At 45.0% G+C, this 25000-nt stretch overlaps 1 protein-coding gene and 1 long non-coding RNA gene across 5 annotated transcripts in view; one reads left to right on the top strand and one right to left on the bottom strand.

The window, feature by feature from the left end:
- Window positions 1-16304, bottom strand: part of pde4dip (phosphodiesterase 4D interacting protein) — a 69772-nt gene extending 53468 nt beyond the window's left edge. For 2 of the 4 annotated variants that reach the window (XM_081717520.1, XM_081717522.1), the window contains exons 1-4: window positions 16109-16304; window positions 13122-13176; window positions 9536-9588; window positions 8147-8214 (exon numbers count right to left, since the gene is read on the bottom strand). In XM_081717520.1, the coding sequence (XP_081573646.1) occupies window positions 8147-8214; window positions 9536-9588; window positions 13122-13147 (147 nt within the window). In that variant the 5' untranslated portion in view covers window positions 13148-13176; window positions 16109-16304. Of the gene's footprint in view, window positions 1-8146; window positions 8215-9535; window positions 9589-13121; window positions 13177-13321; window positions 13341-16108 lie in introns of those variants that run through there. The other 2 variants (XM_081717523.1, XM_081717521.1) reach the window with 2 other exon arrangements.
- Window positions 16305-17195: 891 nt separating this feature from the next.
- Window positions 17196-24993, top strand: LOC145658768 (uncharacterized). Its single transcript, XR_014124629.1, has 4 exons — window positions 17196-17348; window positions 18290-18395; window positions 23778-23995; window positions 24279-24993. It is a non-coding gene; the product is annotated as an uncharacterized LOC145658768 (long non-coding RNA).
- Window positions 24994-25000: the final 7 nt, after the last annotated feature.

Here is a 25000-nt window from a genome sequence, read left to right as displayed (position 1 = left end):
GAACATCAAACCGCGTGTCACATTTACGTCTGTGTGTGCTGAGCGCATCCAGACGAACGTTTTCCAGATTTAATCCTGAACAGACGTGCAGGACCTCCTCCGCTCAGACATTGTTACAGACAAAATGCTTTTTGGAGGAGGCCAAAAGCAGCACTGGCTTTTCAAGAACAGATCCAAAACAGATCCAGAGCAGATCCAGAACCCCAAGCTGCCTCTAATTCACTGAGTTTATGGTGGGTCTAAATTACTGGATCAGATTCACCCAGAGCCCCAAAACCAGAGCCACATCCCCCCCAGAGCAGGACCGTCCTTCAAAGACGTGTAACAGTATCTCTACAAAAGTCTCCTTCTCTCTCTGTCTTGCTCTCTCACACTTCCTGCCTCTGTCCTTTGCTGCAGTGGAAAGAGTGGTTTCAAAATAAACAGGAACCAAAAACAAGGACAGTATTTCCTCTTTAAAGGATGAGGAAGAAACGCCCATACCAGAACACATGGAGACGCCACCACAAGCGTCCTGTCTGCATCGTCCCGCCATCCCGCATTAACTTGGAGACTGGTACCGACCCCTCAGGCCTGTCGGCTTATGTACTGGGCACCTGTGTTCTTAAAGACTGATCCTGGACCAGCGACAATGCAAGAGATGAGTCAGTGGGGTCAGTACTCGCACTTTTGAAAAAGCCATGTAGTGGATCACATATACACACAGATACACACACACAAATACACATACAGATACACACACACACACACACACGCACAACATAACCAAATACCCTGCCAATGGTTAAGACTGCATATACTCCAGATACAGTGCTGAAGGGATTTGTATTGTCAAGCACTAAAACAAACACTGAAATTCCGGAGGAATTTCTATTTGGAATCTTACGCAGCTCTGTCCCACAGTGGAAATGACTGTAGGCATCAGTGTTTACCTCTGCATCGACTGAGCATCTAGATTTGAGGACATACGGTACTCATGTATATGACAATGTTCAACACAAACTTTGCAATATAGCGCAGACACGGTCCCGTTTCCAGAGCGTCTAAGACAGCTGACTTATAATACATTTTTTGTTGTTGTATTCTTCAACACAGTTTACAGCATGCTTTACGGAAAATAGAGAACACACTGAAAGACAATAATGTTTATTACATCCTGTGACCTGTCACCTCAAGAAAGGTTTTGACAAAAATTAAAAAGGTACTCAATATCAGTATAATGTGGTCTAAATGCTTAAGGGTTAAATAGGTTATGCGTAAAGGTAAAGTATGTTTTATATAGGCTTTTTCATTTCTCTTTTATTGGCATGCTAACCTTTGTTATCGTAAACCTTTTAATGCAAAGAAGACTCGTGTCACTATCACAGTTTTCGGAAATAACTATGTTAAAATATTAAAATATCTGCTGTATATTTATATTTATAACATTTGTCAGACACTCTTATCCAGAGTAAATTACATATTTATAAGACTCAAATATTTATTAGAATAAATTCAAAAAATAAAACTTTTATATCTTTACTTTCTTGCCTGAAACCAAAAACCTTGCTTAGATTTACTGTGACCCAAATGTGTGGCTCACTGAAATCTGGAGTTTTGGAAAATCTCTCCCAGAGAAAAGTGACCAGGCAGAGTGCATCGTCCCGCGGGCGGTTCCTGATTCCCCAAACGCTCGGTTACGGATTAACAAAAATCCAACAAGATTAACGCTAACGCGCTCTGTAACACTTGCACGCCCCGAAACCTCCCGGGCAGAAGATGGTCATCACTCTATGTAATCTTACCCTTCCTGACAAACGAAATAAGCGTTCATCTGCTTCCTATTAGTGGCGCATTACCGATAATTGCGGTGGTATTTACAAACATTGTTAGCCCGTGCAGAGACTCCCGTAGCCGACGGTACCTGCCGTAACGCATAACCGGACTCGTTACCCAACTGCACTGTAATACGGGCCAGGCTTAAGCAATTTAACAAGGGGTTTGATGGTTCAGTTCCTCTGTTTATTATGGAGTCAGAGCACTTTCACAGTACTGAGGTAGTTGAGTGTGGTCGTTAAAGTAGACGTAAGGTATGTTTTTAAAATCGGATTACTGCCGAGTGGGAGGGGCAAAGGTCTGAAGACTGAAGTTTGCTATCGCAAAACTGGGCTGAGTTCTCCAAATATGATCTCACGCTCACCAAACATTCTGCTGAACAGAAACGTCCCTACGCAGTGTGAGGACACGACAACATTTCAACAAGACCTGCCGGTGTACCACGGAAGAGGAATGAGCACACAATTAAAAAGCGGGAAAAACAGAAAAGCTTTTTTTTTTTTACAATGGAAAAGAACACAAGGCTCCTGGAAGAGCTTTGTTAAATTTAAACTGTTAAATGACAGCTAAAAAAAAAGCCATTTTAACTCACATTTGTAATCCTATAGTTTGCAACAGCCTCCGACAAAAGAACAGACAATGCTCTTCTTTTTCTTTTTTCATAAAACAGCTACCAGGCCACTGAATACACCCCATATTACACCCTCAACCCAAAGAGATTACATAATCAAACCAAACTGTTTACATCCTCTCACAATACAGATTTCACTTTCACTCCAGATTAAACTCACAAATAGATTACTTCCTCACACCAATCAGATTACAATACATTACATTACAACCCCAGATTACACCCACAGACAAAATAGATTACACCCACACCCCAAACAGGTTACACTCTCACATTAAACAGATTACGCCTTCACCCCATATTACACCCTCACACTGAGCAGATTTCACCCTCACACTAATCAGATTACACGCTCACCCCAGATTACACCCTCACACTGATCATATTACACCCTCACACCAAATAGCCCCTGCCTGGCTTCTAAATCAATACAAGATAAAAGTTTTCAGTTCAAAGCCAATTTCTCAGTAGTCCTGCAGGGTAAAGGTTCGTACTGAATAAAAACACGCCCATGTTTACAATGTGAGTGAATTCAGCCCTCACACAGTCGTGGAACGTCAGTTTACACAGACTGAGGAGGAGAAACCAAACAGTACATCGGGAGGATTTCTGAACAGAAAACATCCATTCAAAACTGTAGTGTCATATTCAGCAACCTCCTCATTTCTCCTCCTACCTTCTAGACAATCATCACACAAAGACACATATAAAACAACACAGGCATTACTGACAGTAAACCCCTCCATCATATCATGCTTGATAACGGCGTTAGCATCCTAAGTCAAATACCATCAGGAAAAACATCTTGGAGGAACCTAATAGATGATATGATGGAACAAAGTGATTTAGAGACATTTAGATATGGGGAAAACTCAGGAATTTGGTTGGTTCATCATTGTCGTCTCGTTAAATCTGCAAATTTGAAATGTTTCTTGGCCATTATCCCACTTTGGCTGCGCAATTTGGCCAGTGAGTGGTAAGATTTACAGAGCAGTTTGGTTTGACCATTCATAAAACACTGGACACACGTTTCTGCCCCGCTGTGCAGCCACTGAGTGCACAGACCGTTCATAAAACACTGGACATACGTTTCTGCCCCGAAGTACAGCTACTGAGTGCCCACACGGTTCATAAAACGCTGCCTCTCCTCTTAACTCAGTGCAGATTTGGTTATAATTGTTTCCATATGACCTGAGGGAATTATATACAATACTGAAACATAGACAGAAAATGTCTTATTAATTCTTTCTCTCTCTCTCCTACACACACACACACACACACACACACACACACACACTAACACACACACAAACACATACACACACTAACACACACAAACACTAACACACACACACAAACACACACACACTAACACACACACACACACACACACACACACAAACCCTAACACACACAGAAACCCTAACACCCACACACACACACAAACCCTAATACACACACACACACACACACACACACACACACACACACCCATCTGGAGAACAGCAGATCTCAGAGTGGAAGGTCATGCATATACATATATCAATAATCTCAGAATAAAAAAAGATCATCTCTTATCAGCCTTATCTCCAAACTCACATAATCGGATCATATAGGACACAAATATCAAAGTCCAAGATGAAGTCTGAGACATTAATCTGAGAAGTTAATCTGAAACATTAATCTAAGAAGGTTAATCTGAGAAAGTTAGTCTGGGAAGTTAAACACTACAGCCAGCAGACGTGAATTTTTGGAACCGTGTCCATCTGTCCCTGAAGACCTGTGCTGACCTGCCCAGCCGTGCCCAACAGCACTCTGTAAACTTTCCCACGTGGTGATGGAAAAGACCGTGGGGGGCATAAACCCAACAGAGTCCTCGTCAATAACAGAAACACTCTGTGGTGCATCTCCGCCTTCACCAGCCACGGGCCAGATTAGCTCTAAACACTACATTATCATTATCAACCATGACTGTCTCCATAATTTACTCAGCATAATGGCGCAGTCTCTTTGATGAAGACACAGATTTACTGTGGGGCTCTGGCTTCAATTACAAAGTCTGGTTTTGCTCTCTCTCGCTCCGTCTGCACGATAGAAGAAAGTCAAAAGAGAAGGAGCTTTTGGGGAAACCTGACCAGCGGTAGAACTTTTGGCCCACTGGTGTTTCCACCAGGAGGGGGAGCAAGCACCTGTAAAGCCCGGGATTTAGGATCCAAGCTCTGTCTCTCTGAGATCAAAAGCTGGGGCTGTTTCTGCCTCTGTGGCCCTTCGCCGAGCCGGAGACACTGCCCTGGTTCCCTCTGTGCCTCGCCCCAATCATCCACCATATTGGAAATGAAAGCAACCCAGACTAACTGTATCAGGTGTCACTCCCACGTCAGAAAATAATAACCCGGCAATCCAAGTGAATTTGCAGGAGGTAAAAGAAAGAGAAAGAGAAGAGAGGCTGAGGAGGAGGGGACGCCGTGGTGTGCAGAAGGGCTTCCATATGTCCCCGGCCGGGAGAGGCGTCGCAGACGGCTCCACATGTTAGCCGTTCTGCAGGCTCTCTGGCTGAGCTGGTGGGAGTCCGGATGTGGGGGGAGGGCATCCATGGCACCGTGCAGCACTGCAGACTGTCCCGGCAGGGGGGCACCACACAGCCCTTCAAACAAAGCCACCTCCAATCCCAAACCCGACATGAGGCTCCAGCTACCGTCCAACAGACAAAACGACCTAGCAGATTACGCCATAATGAACTACTAGAACGACATAGCAGATTACGCCATAATGAACTACTAGAACGACCTAGCAGATTACGCCATAATGAACTACTAGAACGACCTAGCAGATTACGCCATAATGAACTACTAGAATGACATAGCAGATTACACCATAATGAACTACTAGAACGACCTAGCAGATTACGCCATAATGAACTACTAGAACGACCTAGCAGATTACGCCATAATGAACTACTAAAACGACCTAGCAGATTACGCCATAATTAACTACTAGAACGACCTAGCAGATTACGCCATAATGAACTACTAAAATGACCTATCAGATTCCGCTTTAATGAACCACTAAAACGACCTGGCGGATTTTGCTTTAATGAACCACTAAAACGACCTGGCAGATTACGCCCTAAAGAACTACTAAAACAACCTATCAGATTATGCCCTAATGAACTACTAAAACGACCTAGCAGATTACGCCATAATAAATTACTAGAACGACCTAGCAGATTATGCCATACTGAACTACTAAAATGACCTAGCATATTACGCCATAATGAACTACTAAAACGACCTAGCAGATTACGCCATAATGAACTACTAAAACGACCTAGCAGATTACGCCATAATGAACTACTAAAACGACCTAGCAGATTACGCCATAATGAACTACTAAAACGACCTAGCAGATTACCCCATAATGAACTACTAAAACGACCTATCAGATTACGACATAATGAACTGCTAAAACGACCTAGCAGATTACACCCTAATGAACTACTAAAACGACCTAGCAGATTACACCATAATGAACTACTAAAACGACCTAGCAGATTACACCCTAATGAACTACTAAAACAACCTATCAGATTATGCCCTAATGAACTACTAAAACGACCTATCAGATTCCGCTTTAATGAACCACTAAAACGACCTGGCGGATTTTGCTTTAATGAACCACTAAAACGACCTGGTGGATTATGCCCTAAAGAACTACTAAGGTGTTTTGTTAAGTGCCATTCAACATTTTTTGTGTCTGTTTTGTGATGCAGAAGAGGTGTTAGCAAAGTCTGCAAAAGGCACATACTGCAACTGAAAGATTTTGACCTATTGAAGCATGTGAATGACAAACAAAATGAGAGAGAGAGAGAGAGAGAGAGACAGAGAGACAGAGACAGAGACAGAGAGAGACAGACAGAGAGAGACAGAGAGAGACAGACAGAGAGGTTCTGAAAGAGAACTCTGGCAGTTCAGTGAGATTCAGTAATCTTAGTCTTTCTGTCCGTGATTTTGATGGCTCAATGCCGAAACGCTCACGGCCAGGCCACGAGAACGCCATGATCTGGTCTTGACAGGGCCTGTCAAAAACTTACACTCCCTGCCAAACCTTTGTAATGAGGGCAAAATAACAGATTAGTAACTGTAATTTGTCCTAAGGTTTTAATAGTTGAAATTCTATGCAAACCGTCTCTTTATATCAGTTTAAGTGCTTGGGAGGTCAGTTCAAAAGCACTTTCAAAGGCAACCATATGCCTTCAATTTTTGAAACGTAGTAATAAGTGCTATTTGAGAAAGTGTATTTTGATTTTTGGTTTTTCTTCTACATCCCAATCAGATACCACAGAGCTGTTTGACAGTTACAAATGGTATTTTGGCAAGTTTGCATTTCATTTTGCGCTAGCAGGGGAAAGTCTTTCTCTTTAAACTGACACATCAGTGCACTGTAGGATACAGACTGAATCTGCCACACTAGTTCAACCTGAATCAAAATTCCACTCAATCAGCCAGCAATATTAAATCACTGGTGCACATTTATGGCATGTTACACACATATATGGACACACACACACAAGAACAAACACACACACACACACACACAAACACACAGACACACACACACACCCGCAGACACACACACACCCACAGACACACACACACACACACACACACACACACACACACACACACACACACACACACACACAGATACATACACACACACATACACACAAATGCATATGTCCTCACACACAGATACACAGCTACACCCACAGACACACCCACATGCGCATGCATATACACAGACATGCGCATGAGCATACAGAGTATATTTAGTATACTCTAGTCAGTCATAAACACAAAGGAAGCTTAGAGCACAAGTGAGCAAAACTTGTAATGCAAACATTTATGAAACACTTCAGTGGTGGAACTGGGGGAAAATCTGAATGAGTCGCTCTGAAAATCATATGGAAACTTAAAACGTACTTTTTATAATCAAGACACTGGAAAATGTCAGGCAGAGACTCGGGGTAAACGTTCGTGTCTCTGCTACACTCCCCCGTGCAACATGATCTAAATGTCTGCAGTCGATGTCGTGAAAGTTCTGCAAAGAAAAGTAAATCACATGCACACACACACACACACACACACACACACACACACACACACACACACACACACACACACACACACTCAACAGAAGACGCGCAGTCTTTCACCAAGGCCTCTGGTAATTGAAGGGAACAACACTGAAGTTATATCAAACCCATAATGGGCTGGCTCCCTTCCCAGAATGCATTGTTCATGCAGATTGGACCCAGACACACATTTTGTCTCTGTTCGTGAGTCTGTTTTATGAGAGTCCTGTGAAGGCTTCAGGAAATCACGCGCGGTCTGGAAATCACGCAGGGTCAGCGGCTGGCATGCCCAAGGACGCGCGGCATGCTGTCTGAGCACGAGCAGAGGACACAACACTTGAAAGAATTCGCCAACGCTGATACTTGGTGCTTTCCTACTATGGAAGAAAAATGACTGTAGCCTTTAAGAAAATGACACACTATGTCAAGTCAGGACTCAGATCAGAGCTCTGTCTCCTCACACAGCCGGACGCGGACACAGGAGCACAGTTTGAGAGCAGAGTGGGCTTCTTGCCATGCACTAGTGAGGCGGTGTAGCGACAGAGACAGGGAGCACGTTCACACACCTGCTCAAACTCCCTCAGGCTGCGGGCCGGCGTGCGAGGACCTCTCTCCACTTCGCCGCAAGACGAACCTGTGAAGCACATCAGAAGACATTCAACAAAAAAACTTATTTTTATTGTTTACTGGTTATATAAAGGTCACGACCTCTGCCTCACTTGCACATACACACGACGACCACAGATGCACGTCAACCACACAAGCATTCAGATGACTCTTAAAATAGAATCAGGAGGGGCGTGTAGCTAACTAGAGCCAAACTATTTATTTAAAACTGAGAGAAAGGGCTTTTACAAGGGTACCAGTAAGGTCGTCCCAGGCTCCCAGTGCTGAGTCTCCTTTTTCCCTGAGCTGCGCTTGGTCCCTGAGGGCATAATCACAGCAGTGCTGGCAGAGCCTGAACTCCTTACAGTTCTTTCAAACATCCTTGCAGGCACCTCATTAGAGCTTATTAAGGGCCTGTGATTTAATGCGTGCCAGTGATGTGCGCTGGATGTGTGTCTTGCCCCTGGTGCGGGGTATAGAAACACCAACTGAACGCTGGGCCAGAAACCTGCCAAATGCAGCCGAGCTGGGATCCAGTCTAAAGGGAATTTTTTTATATAAGTAATGTTTACAGAACTATTAGTGGCATGTTTTTATTAGCAAACGTACAAAAGTGCACTGACATAAAAAGAGAGAGAGAGGCAGGAGGTTATAGAACACTGTAGAGGGACAGGAAAAAAATGATGGGGTGATGATAAAACATAGAGAGAAGGAGAGAGAGAGAGCGAGGGAGAGAGGGAGAGAAAGAGGATGAGAGACCAAGAAACAATGGCTAGTTAAACTTCTTGCATGTGAGTAGCTGGCACTTACATGTGAAGTCATCTTCATTCAGGGGTGACCCAGTGAGAGCAGCAAAGCCTGCGCTGTGACTCAGTGAGAGCAGCAAAGTCTGTGCTGTGACTCACTGAGAGCAGCGAAGTCTGTGCTGTGACTCACCGAGAGCAGCGAAGTCTGTGCGGTGACTCAGTGAGAGCAGGGAAGTCTGTGCTGTGACTCACTGAGAGCAGGGAAGTCTGTGCTGTGACTCCCTGAGAGCAGCGAAGTCTGTGCTGTGACTCACTGAGAGCAGGGAAGTCTGTGCTGTGACTCCCTGAGAGCAGCGAAGTCTGTGCTGTGACTCACTGAGAGCAGCGAAGTCTGTGCTGTGACTCAGTGAGAGCAGGGAAGTCTGTGCTGTGACTCAGTGAGAGCAGGGAAGTCTGTGCTGTGACTCAGTGAGAGCAGCAAAGCCTGTGCTGTGACTCAGTGAGAGCAGCGAAGTCTGTGCTGTGACTCACTGAGAGCAGGGAAGTCTGTGCTGTGACTCAGTGAGAGCAGCGAAGTCTGTGCTGTGACTCCTGTATACTCACCGCTCATGGGAGTCCTGTTCTTAGGGATGAGCTCTCCACTCCCAGCGCAGTGTCTGAAACACAGGCAGGCACAATTCAAATCTATCAATTGAATTATCTGTTTAAAGAGCTCCAGAGGACCCGTGCATGACTAAAGTTAGTTTAGGTGAACTTCCTAAGTGCTGTTTTAATAGAGCTGAGCATACAGACTCTGGTTTGTCTCCCAAACGCATTGCTCAGTTCCAGAGGTCAGGCAGGTGTGCAGTAGGGTCAAATGGGTTTGTAAATTGGCATCTTTTTCCACGCAGCAGCAAGAAGTCTGGACACACTGGTATGAACTGCAGTCGCCAGACATTACGGTAGGGTGGGTCTAAAATCATCAATGCTAAGATAAATCCATCTAACACTGGTTTCACAGTTCCAACTGGAGCTCGAATCAAAGAGGACAAGCACCTGATAGGCCAAGCAAGTCATGTTATGTCTGCAGGATTCTACAGGAAAGTAAGGATGGACCCAAAGGAGACAACGTCCTGATGCAGGATACGCAAAGCCTTCTATCGACAAGTTAACACACGCACATTACCGCACATGCAGCTTAACCCTTTAAAGCCATAGTTCCAGTCATTGCAAATACTGAAACAAATGCTGAAACAAATGTTCACAAGAAATTATAGTAAATAACAAATGTGCCTGTTTTTTTTACAGGGCTACAATGAAGTACATACACCCAAATGGTCTGCATTGTACTGTTTAACTAGCTTAGATTTTCAAAGGCAGACTGAGGGTTTATTAGAGAATACCTGGTAAGTTCCAGAAAAATATTTATAACCTCTCACAACAATCTGGAAGTGACATTTGAATAAGCGGCTCTTACAATTTATGCAAAACTATACAAAAGTGCAAAGCTAGAAGGCTGTGCGGCTGCACGGCTGTGAGGCTATGAGGCTGTGCAGCTGTGCCACTTTGAGGCTGTGAGGCAGTGCAGCTGTGCCACAGTGAGACTGTGAGGCAGTGCAGCTGTGCCACTGTGAAGCAGTGAGGCAGCGCAGCTGTGCCACTTTGAGGCTGTGAGGCAGTGCAGCTGTGCCACAGTGAGACGGTGAGGCAGTGCAGCTGTGCCACTGTGAAGCAGTGAGGCAGCGCAGCTGTGCCACTTTGAGGCTGTGAGACAGTGCAGCTGTGCCACAGTGAGACTGTGAGGCAGTGCAGCTGTGCCACTGTGAAGCAGTGAGGCAGCGCAGCTGTGCCACTTTGAGGCTGTGAGGCAGTGCAGCTGTGCCACAGTGAGACTGTGAGGCAGTGCAGCTGTGTCACTGTGAAGCAGTGAGGCAGTGCAGCTGTGCCACTGTGAGGCTGTTAGGCAGTGCAGCTGTGCCACTGTGAGGCTGTTAGGCAGTGCAGCTGTGCCACAGTGAGACGGTGAGGCAGTGCAGCTGTGCCACTGTGAGGCAGTGAGGCAGTGCAGCTGAGCCACTGTGAGGCTGTGTAGATGTTCAGTTGTTTGCTGTACGGCTGTGAGGCTGTGAAGCTGTGACACCGATCTGAAGTAAGTAAGCTAATTCAGTCTAATTTATGCTGTTAGCTAGGTGCTAGTACTAGCTGAGCTATGCGTAAACAAAAACTCACTCATGCTTAAAAGTTTCATGAACTACTAAAATACATTTTACTTGCACTTTGTACATTTAATCTATATTAAGATTCAGGTGTTCTGATCATGACAGGGAGGGATTTTTCTATCGTGAGCTATGATGGTTCCATTACTTCCACATGGTAATGTCACATGGAGTTCCAGTTCAGACTGGGGCTCCAAGGTCCAACATTTATGTAGTGTTTGAGTCCATGAGGTAAATCTATCTGAAATGTGTTAAAGGTTATGAAAGGTCCCACACAGCTTTAGGTTTATTGACTTTAGATATGAATGTTCTTAATATCATTGTGATATCCTTTGTGGTCTTGCATCATATCATTTTTAAATGAAATTCCCAGATGTCTTGGAATAAAACAGAACCTAATGGAGGACACCTGGATTCTCCTACCCAAACTTCACAGTTGTTCCGAGTCTCCGCAGGAAAAGGTTGCTCAGTTTTGGCCATTTCCTTCAACCCTTAATCATTAATATTCAAAACAAACCTCACTGATTGGTGCTCAAAGCATCTGTAGATCTTATCAGTTTGTTAATAATCCATAAAATTAGCAGAAAAAACAGAATCAGACAGCACTTGGTCAGAAGAGAGTTGTTTTCTTCTGTGTGAGAATGTGCGACACTGACCCACGGCGTGGTGACGATGGCTTCCCGGCTGTGTACTGCTGGGACTAGCGTGATCTCAGTGGTGTGGCTGAATCACTTCACGTGTCATGTGCTGCTAAGTCTGACTGCAGATGTCTTACCTCTTACAGAATGACTAATCCCTGTGACTGACCACAACAGAACGACAAACCCTCTGAACCGATCGCGACAGAACAACTAATCCCCGGGACTGACCACAACAGGACTGAATTCAATGCGACTGAAACATGTCATGCATAACAAAACACGGTCTAGGTAAATTACTTATGTAGGCAGCTATTAAATATACAGTCTTATAATGCCAATACACTACCTAAGAAGTCTAAGCCTTATCCACTGTATTGCAGGCATATTAGTCATTATCTGTTATATCTGCGGATGCTCATTTTAAGTGTGAAATTATTATATATGAGCTGGGTACAGTCCTCATATAGGTGTCCTCAGACAGTAACGCTTAGGTGGTATGAAAGGCATGGCCACCAACCCCGTTCGCTTTGATCTCAGAGCCAACAAAAGCTCTTACAGCAGGTCCAATTTACATAATCTCTGTCTTTATCAGAGTTGTAAAAAGAGTCACAGGGGTTCTCCCCCAGAGAGACAGAAAAGGTACAGATGGTCCCCCCCATCAACAGCTGACAAGAGGAGACAATGTCAAGGGTTTCGTGTGTGTGTGTGTGCTGACCCCGCCCCCTCAGGTGTAAGCCAATGGGGTGCCCACGGAGGGAGGGGCCCATGGAGGGAGGGGTCTGATTCTTTTTTTTTTTTATCAGGATTTCCCTCTTTGTCTGAACCAAATTACCATGAAGCAATACAACACACATGGATAGAAAGCCACACACGCACACACACACATTCACACGCACGCTTGTGAAGGCCTACAGTAATACGCCATGTGCTAAACACGATTCTGCCATTTGAATGACACTTCTTTAATGGCCAGTCATCCACGGTGACACTGTTTGTAGTATAAACTTTCCAAACTGTGGAAATGATTGCCTATGGCACCGAACCACACAAACAAATATCCTGTTTTCTTATGCTGCAAACACTTAATCAACATCATGATTTCATGGTTCAGGTTGAACTCTTGTGGAAACTAAATACAGAACATTCTAGAATGTTCCTTATTACAACAAAGCGACATCTGTGCTCACACTTCTGTTGCTCAATACAAAACAGGGCACGGCACAGCTACAAACAGAGAAAGCCAAGTACACACGCGCTCAGGCTCCCTGACACAGCCACGTTCTTTTAAGCCTCCTTCCGAGAGTTCTGTGCAGCGTTCCGGTAGACGCCATAGCTGAGTGTAAAACACCTTACCTGCCTTGGTAGGGAAAGCCACTCATCTCCGCTGTGTCCAAACCACGTGTGATGTCTGAAAAAGAACAGACAGGAACAAACTCCAGTTGAGCCCTTTCAGAGGAAAAAATGGCTCAGGACTGACCTCAGGCCAGTCCTACAGAGGATACCTTCTTATTCCAGGTCCTGCAGACCAGGTTGGCCAGAAGAAAAAAACATACACACACAGTCTAGAAGTCTAGCGGGTGTTTTTCTTGCTGGACACAAGGGTAGAGATGGTCAGCTGACGTGGCAGAGGAACTGTCCACGTTCAAACTGACACAGGACAGGCTATTCTTACACACACACACACACACACACACACACACACACACACACACACGTGCAATCCAGACACCGGCGCAAGGTAATCACCGGCGGGGTGAAAGCACACACTCACAGGCCGTCTGGCTCTCTGTGAAAGGCCGATCTGTTCGAGCACGCTCACAGACAGGATTCTCCTGTCGTAAGTTTGGCCACAACCCATACAAGGCCTTCCTGCCCAGGCAGGAGAGCACGTCAAGCGGCTGGGTGGAGGAGTGGTGTCCCCCGGCACACAATGCAGGCTCAGACAGGTCTGTAGCAGCTAAAACACAGCACTTCATCTGATCATCTCCTGCTTCTGCAGACAGACATGCTGCTTAGGTTCAGGCAGACGAGAGGAGATCTGTAATACACAGCTCCAAATTTTTTGTTTACACTGACTTTATAATGCAGTAGGGGAGATATTACAGTTAATGACTTATTTTGGATAGCGAAGAAATTTTATCATAGACCAGCCTCTCCAATTTTTCCAGATAAGGGAGTGGTTGCGTTTTGGATGTTGTAACCACACTGTTATGCCAGTAACTGCACATTTTCAAAGTGCCTGCTTTTGACTTATTCCGACAACAAGATTAACATGCACTTACAGACTGACTGATGTGGTAGGTGTCACGTTGCATGTTAGGTATGGTAAGTTTTAAGTCTGACCTGTACTGCCTGCTACGTGAGACCGGATATGCACACCAATGCTCCCTTCCTGCCTCCCCCAACACACACACCCGCTACACACACACACACACACACACACACACACACACACACACACCTGCCATACTTTATGCATGTTATATCGATTTTGTTTTACTTCATAGTCATAGTCATAGGGTCATAGCAAAAGAAGTGAAATGCCATTCTATACCTGTCTTGCTCAAAGCACTCCTTGCATGCCAAAGTTATGCAACCAATAAAACTACACCAGCCTGTCCAATCATTTCCCAGGGAAATTGTCTTCTCGCTGTCATTCATATTCAACCTTTATAAAGACGAGAGGAAAGTGATTTCACGCTCGCCATGGTGGTCAGCTTTTTAGTTCCATATCAGGGTCATCACCGGTCTTTTGAACCTGGCCTGTGAAATCTCGCACTTTGTCTCCAGAGAGTGGGAGTACACTTTGAGTTCTCTCACTAAGGAGACGTCTCCAGTATGGCAGAACAATAAAATTGCAACACCAGTTCTCTAAACACGTCTCTGGAAATTTTTGAAACATTTTCTGTTTCTTTAATGATGTTAAAAAAATATCTGGGGACTAAAACGACAAGCAAAGTGCTTCAGGGGAGATTTGGGGACGTTCTGTGGAAACGTCCAAGCTCCAGGAGCCACGGTGACCCTGTAATTACCATGGTGACCACATCCGCCGTCTACAGTTGCCGGTGTTTGAACAGCTGCTGGTATTTCACTGACAGGAATTCTGTCCCAACGCAGGTAAAGGCGTCACCTGTATCAAGCATCAGGCTGTGCTTAACCGTACAGTGAAGTGCGTTATAGCTGGTGATCAACTTTAAGTTAACTGTCATCCGGGCCCGTTGCAATCACAATACAGATGAAAGTGTTAAATAAAATTAATCACAAACAGGAGCTCTCTGAATGCGAGGCAGGCCGTGCATTCAGTATAGAACATATGAGACGACACGTGCGTCACCAGCTCGCGATCCAGGTGGCCCCGCGCGTAGCCGGAGCGCCGCTGACCAGGCCGACGTGACGGAACACTGGGGTGCAATGTGCGTGGGATGAAAGCCAGACACGCTGATTACAAACAGGACCCGTCCTTCATTTCGCGAAGAGGGAAAGGAGATGTACTCCCTAATGAACTCTGTCACATTTTTACAATCTGTTAATGAGGCTGCGTAACTCGTACAATGTGTGCTGTCTGCAGCAGCGAATTAGAAGCAGACACTGTTTCAAAAGAACAACAATTTAAGTACAACTGTGTGAGGATTAGGTAGTATGCAACGCTGACAAAAGAACAAAAAAGAAAATCAACAATATAGATTTAACGTGGAGACACATCATGGCCCAGTTCCTCGCAGGGTTGGGTGCGCGACGTCTGCCGACTGAAGTGGAGGGTTCAGAGAAGAGTGAAGGGTCCAGAAGCGTGTGAACTGGTTTGATTTTCCAAATATGTCATGACCCAATTTGAATATGAGAGAGATGAAAGTTCATCCACCAGCACCACAAACGCCGGCTCAGTAAACACAGCAAATCTCGTTTTCCGACACCATTCGAACCTCGCCAAACTTGCTGTGAGCAAACACAGGGTTTCAACAGAAGTTTAAGCTTTTACAGAGTGGTAGACCACAACTGGCATGTCCATTGGGCTTGCTGAGCACTGCCCTCAGCTGCGCTGATCCTAAATAACTGATAATATGACCCTCCAGATGAAGCAACCCCGGTAACAACACGGACACACTGCCATGACAGCCCCGTGGGCAGGCTGTGGGTGTGCTGGAAAGAAACTAGCCAGGCATTTAGCATTGCGCTTATCAAAATATTGAACGTGAGCTACAAATGGGAGCTATGCTTATTTCATTCACACCCTGCTTTCATGCTTTAATATGACAAAACGCATTTTACATTGCAGAAATTATAAACTCACACTAGGGTGGTGACGTAAAGCTTTTGCTAAAATCGAATCCGACTTATCCTACCTTTGAACACCTCTTCAGATCCGTTTGTGGAGTCTTCCTCACAGTGTGTATTTACGCATCCACTAGGTGCCTCGTGACACCGTCTATGTCTGATAAAGCATCATAAAAGTCAAAGAAATCTGTCGCGCTGTGACAGCTTACGGAAACAGTAGTCCTGCTGTGACGGATGCTCAGTTCATTGTCACGGGTGCAGCACCCACCCACCCCCTGCCATCCAATACACTACTTGCAAACAGCCTGAAATAGCACGCGTAATAAGATGCGCTCCGTCTCAGGTCCCCACATCATATGAATCTCCCGCGGAGGCCTTGTGACCTGTGACCTTCACCAGGAAGCTTGGCGCAGTACCCAAGAGAAATCCAATAGTTTCTTCAATATATTTTCACCTTTACACCAATTAATTTTAGGGACTTTAGCCATAATAATATGACTATAACCCAACCCTGTTTAACAGTTATAACTGTGCTACATTTGTCAGACTTAAAAAGTTCTATTTTAGAGGTTTTTTCTGTAGTTGATCACTTCCTCAACTGTAAATAAGCAAAAAAGCAGTGATAAATGTAACTGTGTTGCAGCACACAGTAATATAACTACAGGTAGCGGTGTGCTCTCTAGCGTTCGTAGAGCCGGTGACAGTAGCGCTCCATTGGTCGTGTGTAAGAACCATGAAACCTGAAGCATAAATTACTGCGAAGTTCACCGGGAGAAAAGCATTAAGTGAAATAAATAGAACAAAACCATGAATGAGAACAGGGTATTATTTGACAGTTATGCTCAGGAATTTGTTCTAAGGTTACACTAGCTCACACCTGCCAGTTGCTTATACTACAAAAGACACATTTCTACCACACACACACACACACACACACACACACTCACATGCACGCACAGTCATACCTTTAAACATTAAACTTTAAATATGTGCATTTGGCTTCAGTTGTTAAATGTGCTAAGTGCAGTTGGGAGATGTAGTCTTGTAGTGAATCAGAATTAAATTACATTTCCATCTTCCTCTCTCTCTCTCTCTCTCTCTCTCTCTCTCTCACTCTCTCTCTCTCTCTCTCTCTCTCTCTCTCTCTTTCTCTCTCTCTCTCATCTGGGCAAGAGTGTGTTAGTGAGCACATGTGAATATCAGCTAATTTGCACATAAGGGAGAATCTACCAATAAATCCAGAAGAATTAGGTCTTAATTAAGAATCCCACACCAGCCACTTGCGTTCTCTGGTCTGTTGGTGCCAAGGTAAGTTACTGATGTTAATCTTTTAGGGCATAACGGAGGACCTTCCTCATTCTGGTTAGTTCACTCGTAGTTGGAAGACATTTTGTTGCAGACTGATCTGTCAACATGGGTGAACAGTTTATTTCATCACATGGCAGGTTTATTTCCATCACGTGGCAGGTACGTCATGCGTTAGTTTTCAGATGAACTCTACAGTCAGTGAACAGTAATATTCTTTAATGCTGACCTGGTGAAATTAGGCCTTGAGCTGCGCCTTCAGAGTCAAGGATGAAAAAAAATAAAAACTTTATTATCTGAAATGCCAGTGCATTACTCATTCCAGATTTGTCTCCAATTCTCGAACAGCACAGAAATAAACTGTTCACCCAGCCCTGCAAGATCATAAAATAACAAGTGACCACCCACAGACTTCCAGTTCCACCCATTACAGAAAAGGATTCCTGTTTCTTTGCATGCGGGTATTCGTAGGCCACCTAGTGGTCATGACAGGGCAATACACCTTCAATGCTAGAAAACACAAACAGCTGGATTCAGAAATCTTTGCCGTCACTTATCGATGCTGTTTGGTCAAATGACCGTTAGTTTTCATCACAGCCATTACCTGAGTGTGTGGCGTCTTTTTTATATTAATGTCGGGAAATGAGTGTGAGCTTGCCACTTCGTTTGTGTGCGTGAGGCCCGTGTATGTGTGAAGCGACCTACTTATAGAAAAATAAACATTTTTTACTGAGTGAAAGACTAAGTGGAGTTTAGGGAAGGAGATGTCCAACCCTCCCCAGCTCCCCTAATCATCACTCTGTCCTTCCACAGTTCTCCGGTTTGTTTGAAGCTGTCATAACAGTCTGTGATTCGTCAGCTATTCTCCGGTATCTGTGTTAATATTGCACGTCCTCTCCCTCTTTTGTTTGCCTAATTATCCATCCCTTGGATCTGGTGTGGAGCCCCTGGTTCTGGTGTGGAGCTCCTGGATCTGGTGTGGAGCCCCTGGATCTGGTGTGGAGCCCCTGGTTCTGGTGTGGAGCCCCTGGTTCTGGTGTGGAGCCCGGGGTAGGTGTCACATTCCACGCGTCTCCCTTTAGAGCACACCCACTGAGCCCATCTGGACGACAAAGGACTGGAACACATCTTACATTCAAAAATAATTAAAAAAAAAATTCTCATTATGATGTGCTATTTAAACAATGCATAGCAAAAACTGTAAGGCTGTACATTGTATTATACAAAAATTCCTGCAGGTGATAAAAATGCGAAACACCTTAGTCATAAAAGGTTCTCTGTAACCTCAGCGTGTTTGTTTGGAGACAAGGAAACAGACATTACGTTTACGCACAAACCTGGCTTACACTCATGTGGCTTTATTTTTTATTGATTTATTTAATGAATTTTATTTTATATACACTGGATTCGACCCAACAAAATAGCTGAAGGGTTGAGGGGGGAACCATCCCGCAATGTTTGAAAAGCCCACGTGAGCCCCGCGTGAGCCCCGCGTGAGCCCGCCCTCGGCCTGTTCTGGAAGTGTTGAGATCATCATACATCCGTCTAAGGTCTGATGTGTTTTCAGCGCTGCCACAGGAACAGTGTGGACAGACAAGATGTCGATGTCACACAGACTCGCAATGTTTTTGCTGCTGAAAATATATTGCTAACCAAGCATAGCTACGTGTGCGTGTGCGTGTGCGTGCGTGCGCAGGGTCTGAAATGATCCCAGAGTCTCTGACTCGCGTTGTGGAATTCCCCGCTTCAGGTCGCGGGAATAAAGCGAAGCGTCCGTGCTCAAATCCTTCCACACATGCACCTCAGCGCGAAGCCCGCCTCGCGGATAAGACACTCACACCTCTCGTGGGCCCGGGTGGAACGTTCCGAATCTTAGATGGGGGCACGAGGTCTCGATGGTTTGAGGTGGGCCTGAACTGGAAGGGTCCCCCGAAAACAAACTGCCAAGGGCTGCGGCAATGTGAAACCGATATTTCTAACCACAACAGGACAATAAGTCATTAATTCACAGGGCAGAGGAATGTTTGGCGTTAAACGCAAACAGATGGTTATTAGGGTTCTTAGGAAATATGAATATTCGTAGAGTTCTTGCTGCGCGTTTTTTTTTTACATTATTGCCAATTTAACGATGCAGTATCCATAATTGCATCTTATACACTGGTACATATATTCACGCGTTCCCAAATGTATTATTACATATCCGAAATAGCAACCAGAAGCACTATACAAATCTATATTTAATGAATCAATGTATAAAAAAACAATAACAAAAGGCCTGTTTCAAAAGGTCGTGGCTATCAAGCGTAACCAGATTTCCAGATTCAATTTTGAAACATGACTGATCACCGATAATCCATAATTGAAACAGACACATCTAGGAATCGTGTATGCGGAAAGTGATGTTTTAAATCAGCGCTAGACTAATGAAAACCGGGATGAACTGATGTGCCTCTCCAAACCGCGTATGTCGCCACGACACCGTCGTTAAAGTGCCATCCGATCGCGGCGACAAATCACATCCATCAGGGAACTCCACCAGTGGATCTGCTCCCTTCGGTTCACTGCTGTGACGAATGAGGAGGCTTACGTTTCACAATTCCAAACACAATATTGAGACACCGTAATTGAGAAAAGAAAACGACATAAATATCCCCAAACAGCAGTAGTAAATGACTAAACAGCGAATCCTGATGGAATAGGTGTTTACATGCTGCATGTAAAACATACATTATAACTATAAATACTGAAGAGAATACCCAAACAAATACGAATTTGGAGAATTGATAAACCCATTTAAACGCTTTCGCATCTAATAGAAATAAAATTAACATTTTTGTAACAGGAAATCAATCGCACATTGTCAAAATAAAACAAAACAGTTGTGGATAGTTATCTTGAAAAAAATATTTTTACGCCAACTAAAAAGGTATTAAGTGTAACACCTTTGTTTAATAACGATAATAGAAATAATTCCCTTTCAGCATGCGTCTCCTCACAGCCTACCACTTAGGCTAAATGGATAATTAGGAAAAATAAACTCTTCGGTCTACTTCCTGCATGGGTAGCTTACTCTATTTGAGAGAGAGAGAGAGAGAGAGAGAGAGAGAGAGAGAGAGAGAGAGAGAGAGAGAGAGAGAGAGAGAGAGAGAGAGAGAGAGAGAGAGAGAGGCGACGGGGGGTAGTGTGTGTGCTCTGCATGTGCCCATGATTTAAAGTATCCTTCTCTCTCTCTTATATGTATTTGTTTTCTTCTCTCTGCGTGTGTGTGTGTGTATGTGTGTGTTCGCCGCGTGTTCGTTTAGAAAATTAAAGGCAGACTTTCCGCGGCAGGCGCCATCATCTCCAGATTGGGTGGGGAATTTGACCTGGCTCGAGATGTGACACTAATATTCATTTCGGAACACAGCCCCTCTTTTGCACAAAGCTTTCGCGAACACTTCGACAGAACGAGAACCGCCAGAGAAAAACTCTTTCCCAAAAATGTGATGGCAGATATAAGAGACGTACGTAGATCTGGGCCTACATCATTAGGCCGTTAGGCTGTTGGGAGAGATGATGAAGAAGAAGGGCTCTAGTGGAGATTAATGGCCAGAGCACCGCCTCTCTGTAACGTTAAAAGAATAGACTGCCTGCGTCCTGTGGGTGACCTATCTTACTCCTGAGTATCTTTCCAGGTTTGGTAACGCTAGTAACATCCCGATATCAGATTTTATGTGCGTCTCGACCCCCAGTGCTGAAACGAAGGCGCAATACCGGAACATCTAGAACCCTCCAGAGAAAGACCAAACTAATATTTAGCCAGACATCCCGCATCTTCCCAAGGACATTTAAGGCCATGTCTGTTGTCAGAGGAAGTCGCACAGCCCAGCCTGTTTGTGTTGTCCCGCGGTTTTAGCGGGCGCTGAGGGAGCGCCGCTGCGCTCTGAATGTTGACCTTTGCGTTTCGCACGGGCACCGACGCCATTGCGCTGTTTTCTCTCCAGCAAGGCGGCGCCTCTGGGACCTCCGTCATCCCCTGCCACGCCGACAAGAATGATGAGAGCAGGAAGTTATCCCGCTTAAATTAGTGATCGTTTAACGACCGAGGTCAGACCCGAGCGGCCGGCTCCGCGCTCCTTGAGAATATCAGCAAAGGTGTGACAAACGTAAGGTCTGGTTAAAGGGGCACTTTAAGTTTCCTCTTTTCCGGGTTTTTTTGGGGTGCTATTTGTTTGTTTGTTTGTTTTATGGACGCTCTGTGTTACGTACGGAGAGACTGGTGCTCAGGAGAGATAAACACAAGAGCGAGTTGGTAGGTACGACCTAAGCCATGACTGACGTGGGAGAGCTGACCGAACTCCACGGGACTGCGCCCACTGCTCTCTGTCCACACACCTTAGAAGGTTAGAAGGTACCGGAGGTCCATATGACCACACATCTTTACTGCGATATATTACGTAACAATATGCGTTTCTGAAAATAAAAAAATAACTACTTTAAACAGTTGTATTCAACAACTATTAGTGTTACATGAAGAGGTTAAGTTGCATATAGTAACACCAATGATTAGATGGTAATTATGTCATACTGTAGATTTTACAATTCCGGTTCCTTCTTAAACTTTTTTTTTTACATTACAAAATTATTGTATAGTTTTTTGTCCTTATTCCATGTAAATGTAGTACTGTTGTTTTGCTATTGCATAGTACCTTTAAAGCCCTAGAAAAACTAAATATTGTGATCTGTAGTGCATGTCATAAGTATCTCTTTAAGTATCACAATATCAAGTTTCTGCTATATCGCACAACTCTAAGAAGAAGTGTCCAGATGTTTCAGGTCTGAATGAAATCAAATGACTTATCCAGCAGACACCAGTGTTTATAATCCTAACGAAGATCCCACGGCGTTTATGTTAAAATGTGTGTTTTACCTTAGCACTGAACACACACTTACTACCAGTCACTAAAATAATATTTTGCTATTGCTGCAAACAAAGAAATGGAATTAGTTCATCCAGACAAAATGGCATCGTGCATTGCCAACGGATCCCTTGTGATTTGCATCAAGAATTCCTTATAATTCCATGTATTCCATATAATGCACATCCCTTACCACCGAGCCTGCCTATAGACTTCCCAGTGCTCCCAAACAGTTAACGACGTGCTAGAGTAAAACATGAAAGTCCGGAGGAGAAGGGGTTTTGTTCTCCAGAGCGATGTTCTGGTCTGGGTTCCTTCGCTGGCTCGGGCCAGCGTTCACATGTGTTTCGCTCTGAGCCATAGAAACCAAAACTCTTGTCCATTTCTTCCACTTCTTTCACGCGTAAATAAAAGATCTTTAACAGCCCATACTTTAAATAGTCAGGCGTTTGGCGGGATGCGTGCGCCTTTTCCAGCCGGCTAACCTGGGTCTAATTACACAGCACGGAGCACTGGGGACCAACGTCGCGTTTGTCACCACATGTGCTGTTCTGGTCTGCTCCTGCGTGGCGGTCTGTTTGAGGGCGAGGGAATGAAAATGCTAATTCATCCTGGGCCGAACATGCCAAGCAGCGACTAAGTGTTTAAACGCACGATAATTTGCTAGCTTTGAACACGGCGAAACGTTTGTAATTACAGCCCATGAGCCAAGCAGGGAGAGTGGTTGGAAACTGAGGAGAGTCTGAGTCTGAGTCTGAGCTCCCACACGGAGCTGCAGCGCGCTTTCGCCGCGAGCACGGGCCGTAGCACGCTCGGAGACGTGCGTCCTGTGCACGCGCCGCGCCGGGTTACTCACAGCGTCTTCCCTGACGACGCCTGCTTATACCGGGCCGGTCAGTCTCAGCAGTCTCGAGGTTCAGGCGTCGAGGCTGTTGAAACGCGTTATCTCTTCGGTTGCGCGTGACTCCGCGGAGTTCAGCTCGGTGCTGCGCACGCCTCGCCGCGTTTGCACACAGCAGGTGGATAACGGTGCTAAGGCCTCAGCGGCTCAGTATGGCAGAAGCACAGTCTGCATTGGCACTGCGTTAAGGACATTCTTTTGGTTGCCACACACTCTTAAGAGCTGGGTGACGTGTCACTCACAGACCCCGCCGTGTTTTTTTAATTTCTGAGCAAACCCACGACCCAAGCGCTCTCATTAATACATTTTCCATCATCTCTAGGCCTTAATGCCCCAGCCAGCGGTCTGACAAGACAGAGAGTGCGGTTATGACAGGGGAGGAGAAAGAGGGAGAGAATGAAAGAAAGAATAATAGGATTGAAAGAGGGAAGGGAGATCTTTTTTTTTTCAGAATCAGTGAATATGTAAACACCCCAGCTTACACAGACGCATGACTCCCCTCTACACATACACACTTCTTCAAAGAACCCCCCCCTACACACACACACACACACACACACACACACGCACACACATGCACTCTCACTCAGACTCTTTCTCTCTCGCTCTCTCCGACTGTCTCCTCTGTAATAGGCTCCAGATGTGGTGCTGAGGGGGTGAGGTGCTTGTATGTCATCCGCTGTGTGCGTGGCCCATCCGAGGGGACGCCGGCAGGGCTGGAGGAGGGAGCCCAGGCCCTTGGCCCGAGGTGCCGGGGCCCGAGGTGCCAGGGCCGGGGCTATGGCGAGCAGGTCACTGCCTGCACACATCTGGAAGCACTTCAGGTCAGCATGGCCCCAGCTGCCTGAAAGGTGAGACACCACAGCCCGGCCTGGCGTATGAACCTTATGAGTTCCGAATATAAGACACACACACACACACACACACACGCACACATACGCAGCATGCACGCAGGCACACAGACACCCAATATGCTTTACTGACCTTACAGCATATCCACACAGATGTCATTAGACACCAACATCCTTTTTTAAAATATCAATATTAATACATAAACAACAAATGAAAATCCACATTGCCCTGATCAGCAGTTCTGTTCTAGCTATAGTGTGTTAAACATGTTCTCCTTTGCAGGACTCGCCATATGTATACACAATGGCAAAAGTATCATTGGTAAGACTTATTTGTGCATTAATTGCGCTGATGTAAAGCCATAGGGACACCGTAATGCGTCCAAGGCACCTCACTGGCCCCAGCTAATGATGGCTGATGATGTGCAAATCCTGAGTGTGTGTAGTGTGTGGAGGAGGAAAAGGAGAAACCTGGCGCGTACGATGGAGACCAAATCACAGGCCCATCAGGAAGCCCCACAGAGGTGTTTGGACCACGTTAAGAGAACATCTATCAAGCTTAAGGCTGCATCAGAGCCTGCCAAGAACACGCAGACAACAATCGCCCGCTGACGAGGAACGAGACCGAGGCGAACCGTGGAAGGAAAAGGACGTGCAGTGACACAGAGAGACTGAGCTGCTTTATCTCAGTTACTTGGATTAAAAAACAGTGAGTGTTAATCATCACTGGACAAAACGTATGAAAAAGTGAACAAAATAAGTGTTAAATCATTACACATTTTCTAAACTAAAATTGAAAGGGTATTGCAGACACTGGTGTGCTCCATGGATTACAGTATCTGAAGGTACATGTTTCAGGTTTTGGAGAACAGGTATAGATTCAAAAAGAGTGTAAGGTTGAACAGTATTTTATGTGGATAAATGACAGCTCTGGGGTTAATAGTTTAAAAAGCATTTACTGTATTTCCCAAAAAAACTTTCAAAAGCATGACATATATTCCTTAA

Source organism: Electrophorus electricus, chromosome 7, assembly GCF_041902795.1.
Source record: "Electrophorus electricus isolate QZ-2024a chromosome 7, ASM4190279v1, whole genome shotgun sequence".
NCBI classification, from domain to species: Eukaryota; Metazoa; Chordata; class Actinopteri; order Gymnotiformes; family Gymnotidae; genus Electrophorus; species Electrophorus electricus.
Note: the sequence above shows the minus strand (reverse complement) of the source record. Positions and strands in the feature narration are given on the sequence as shown.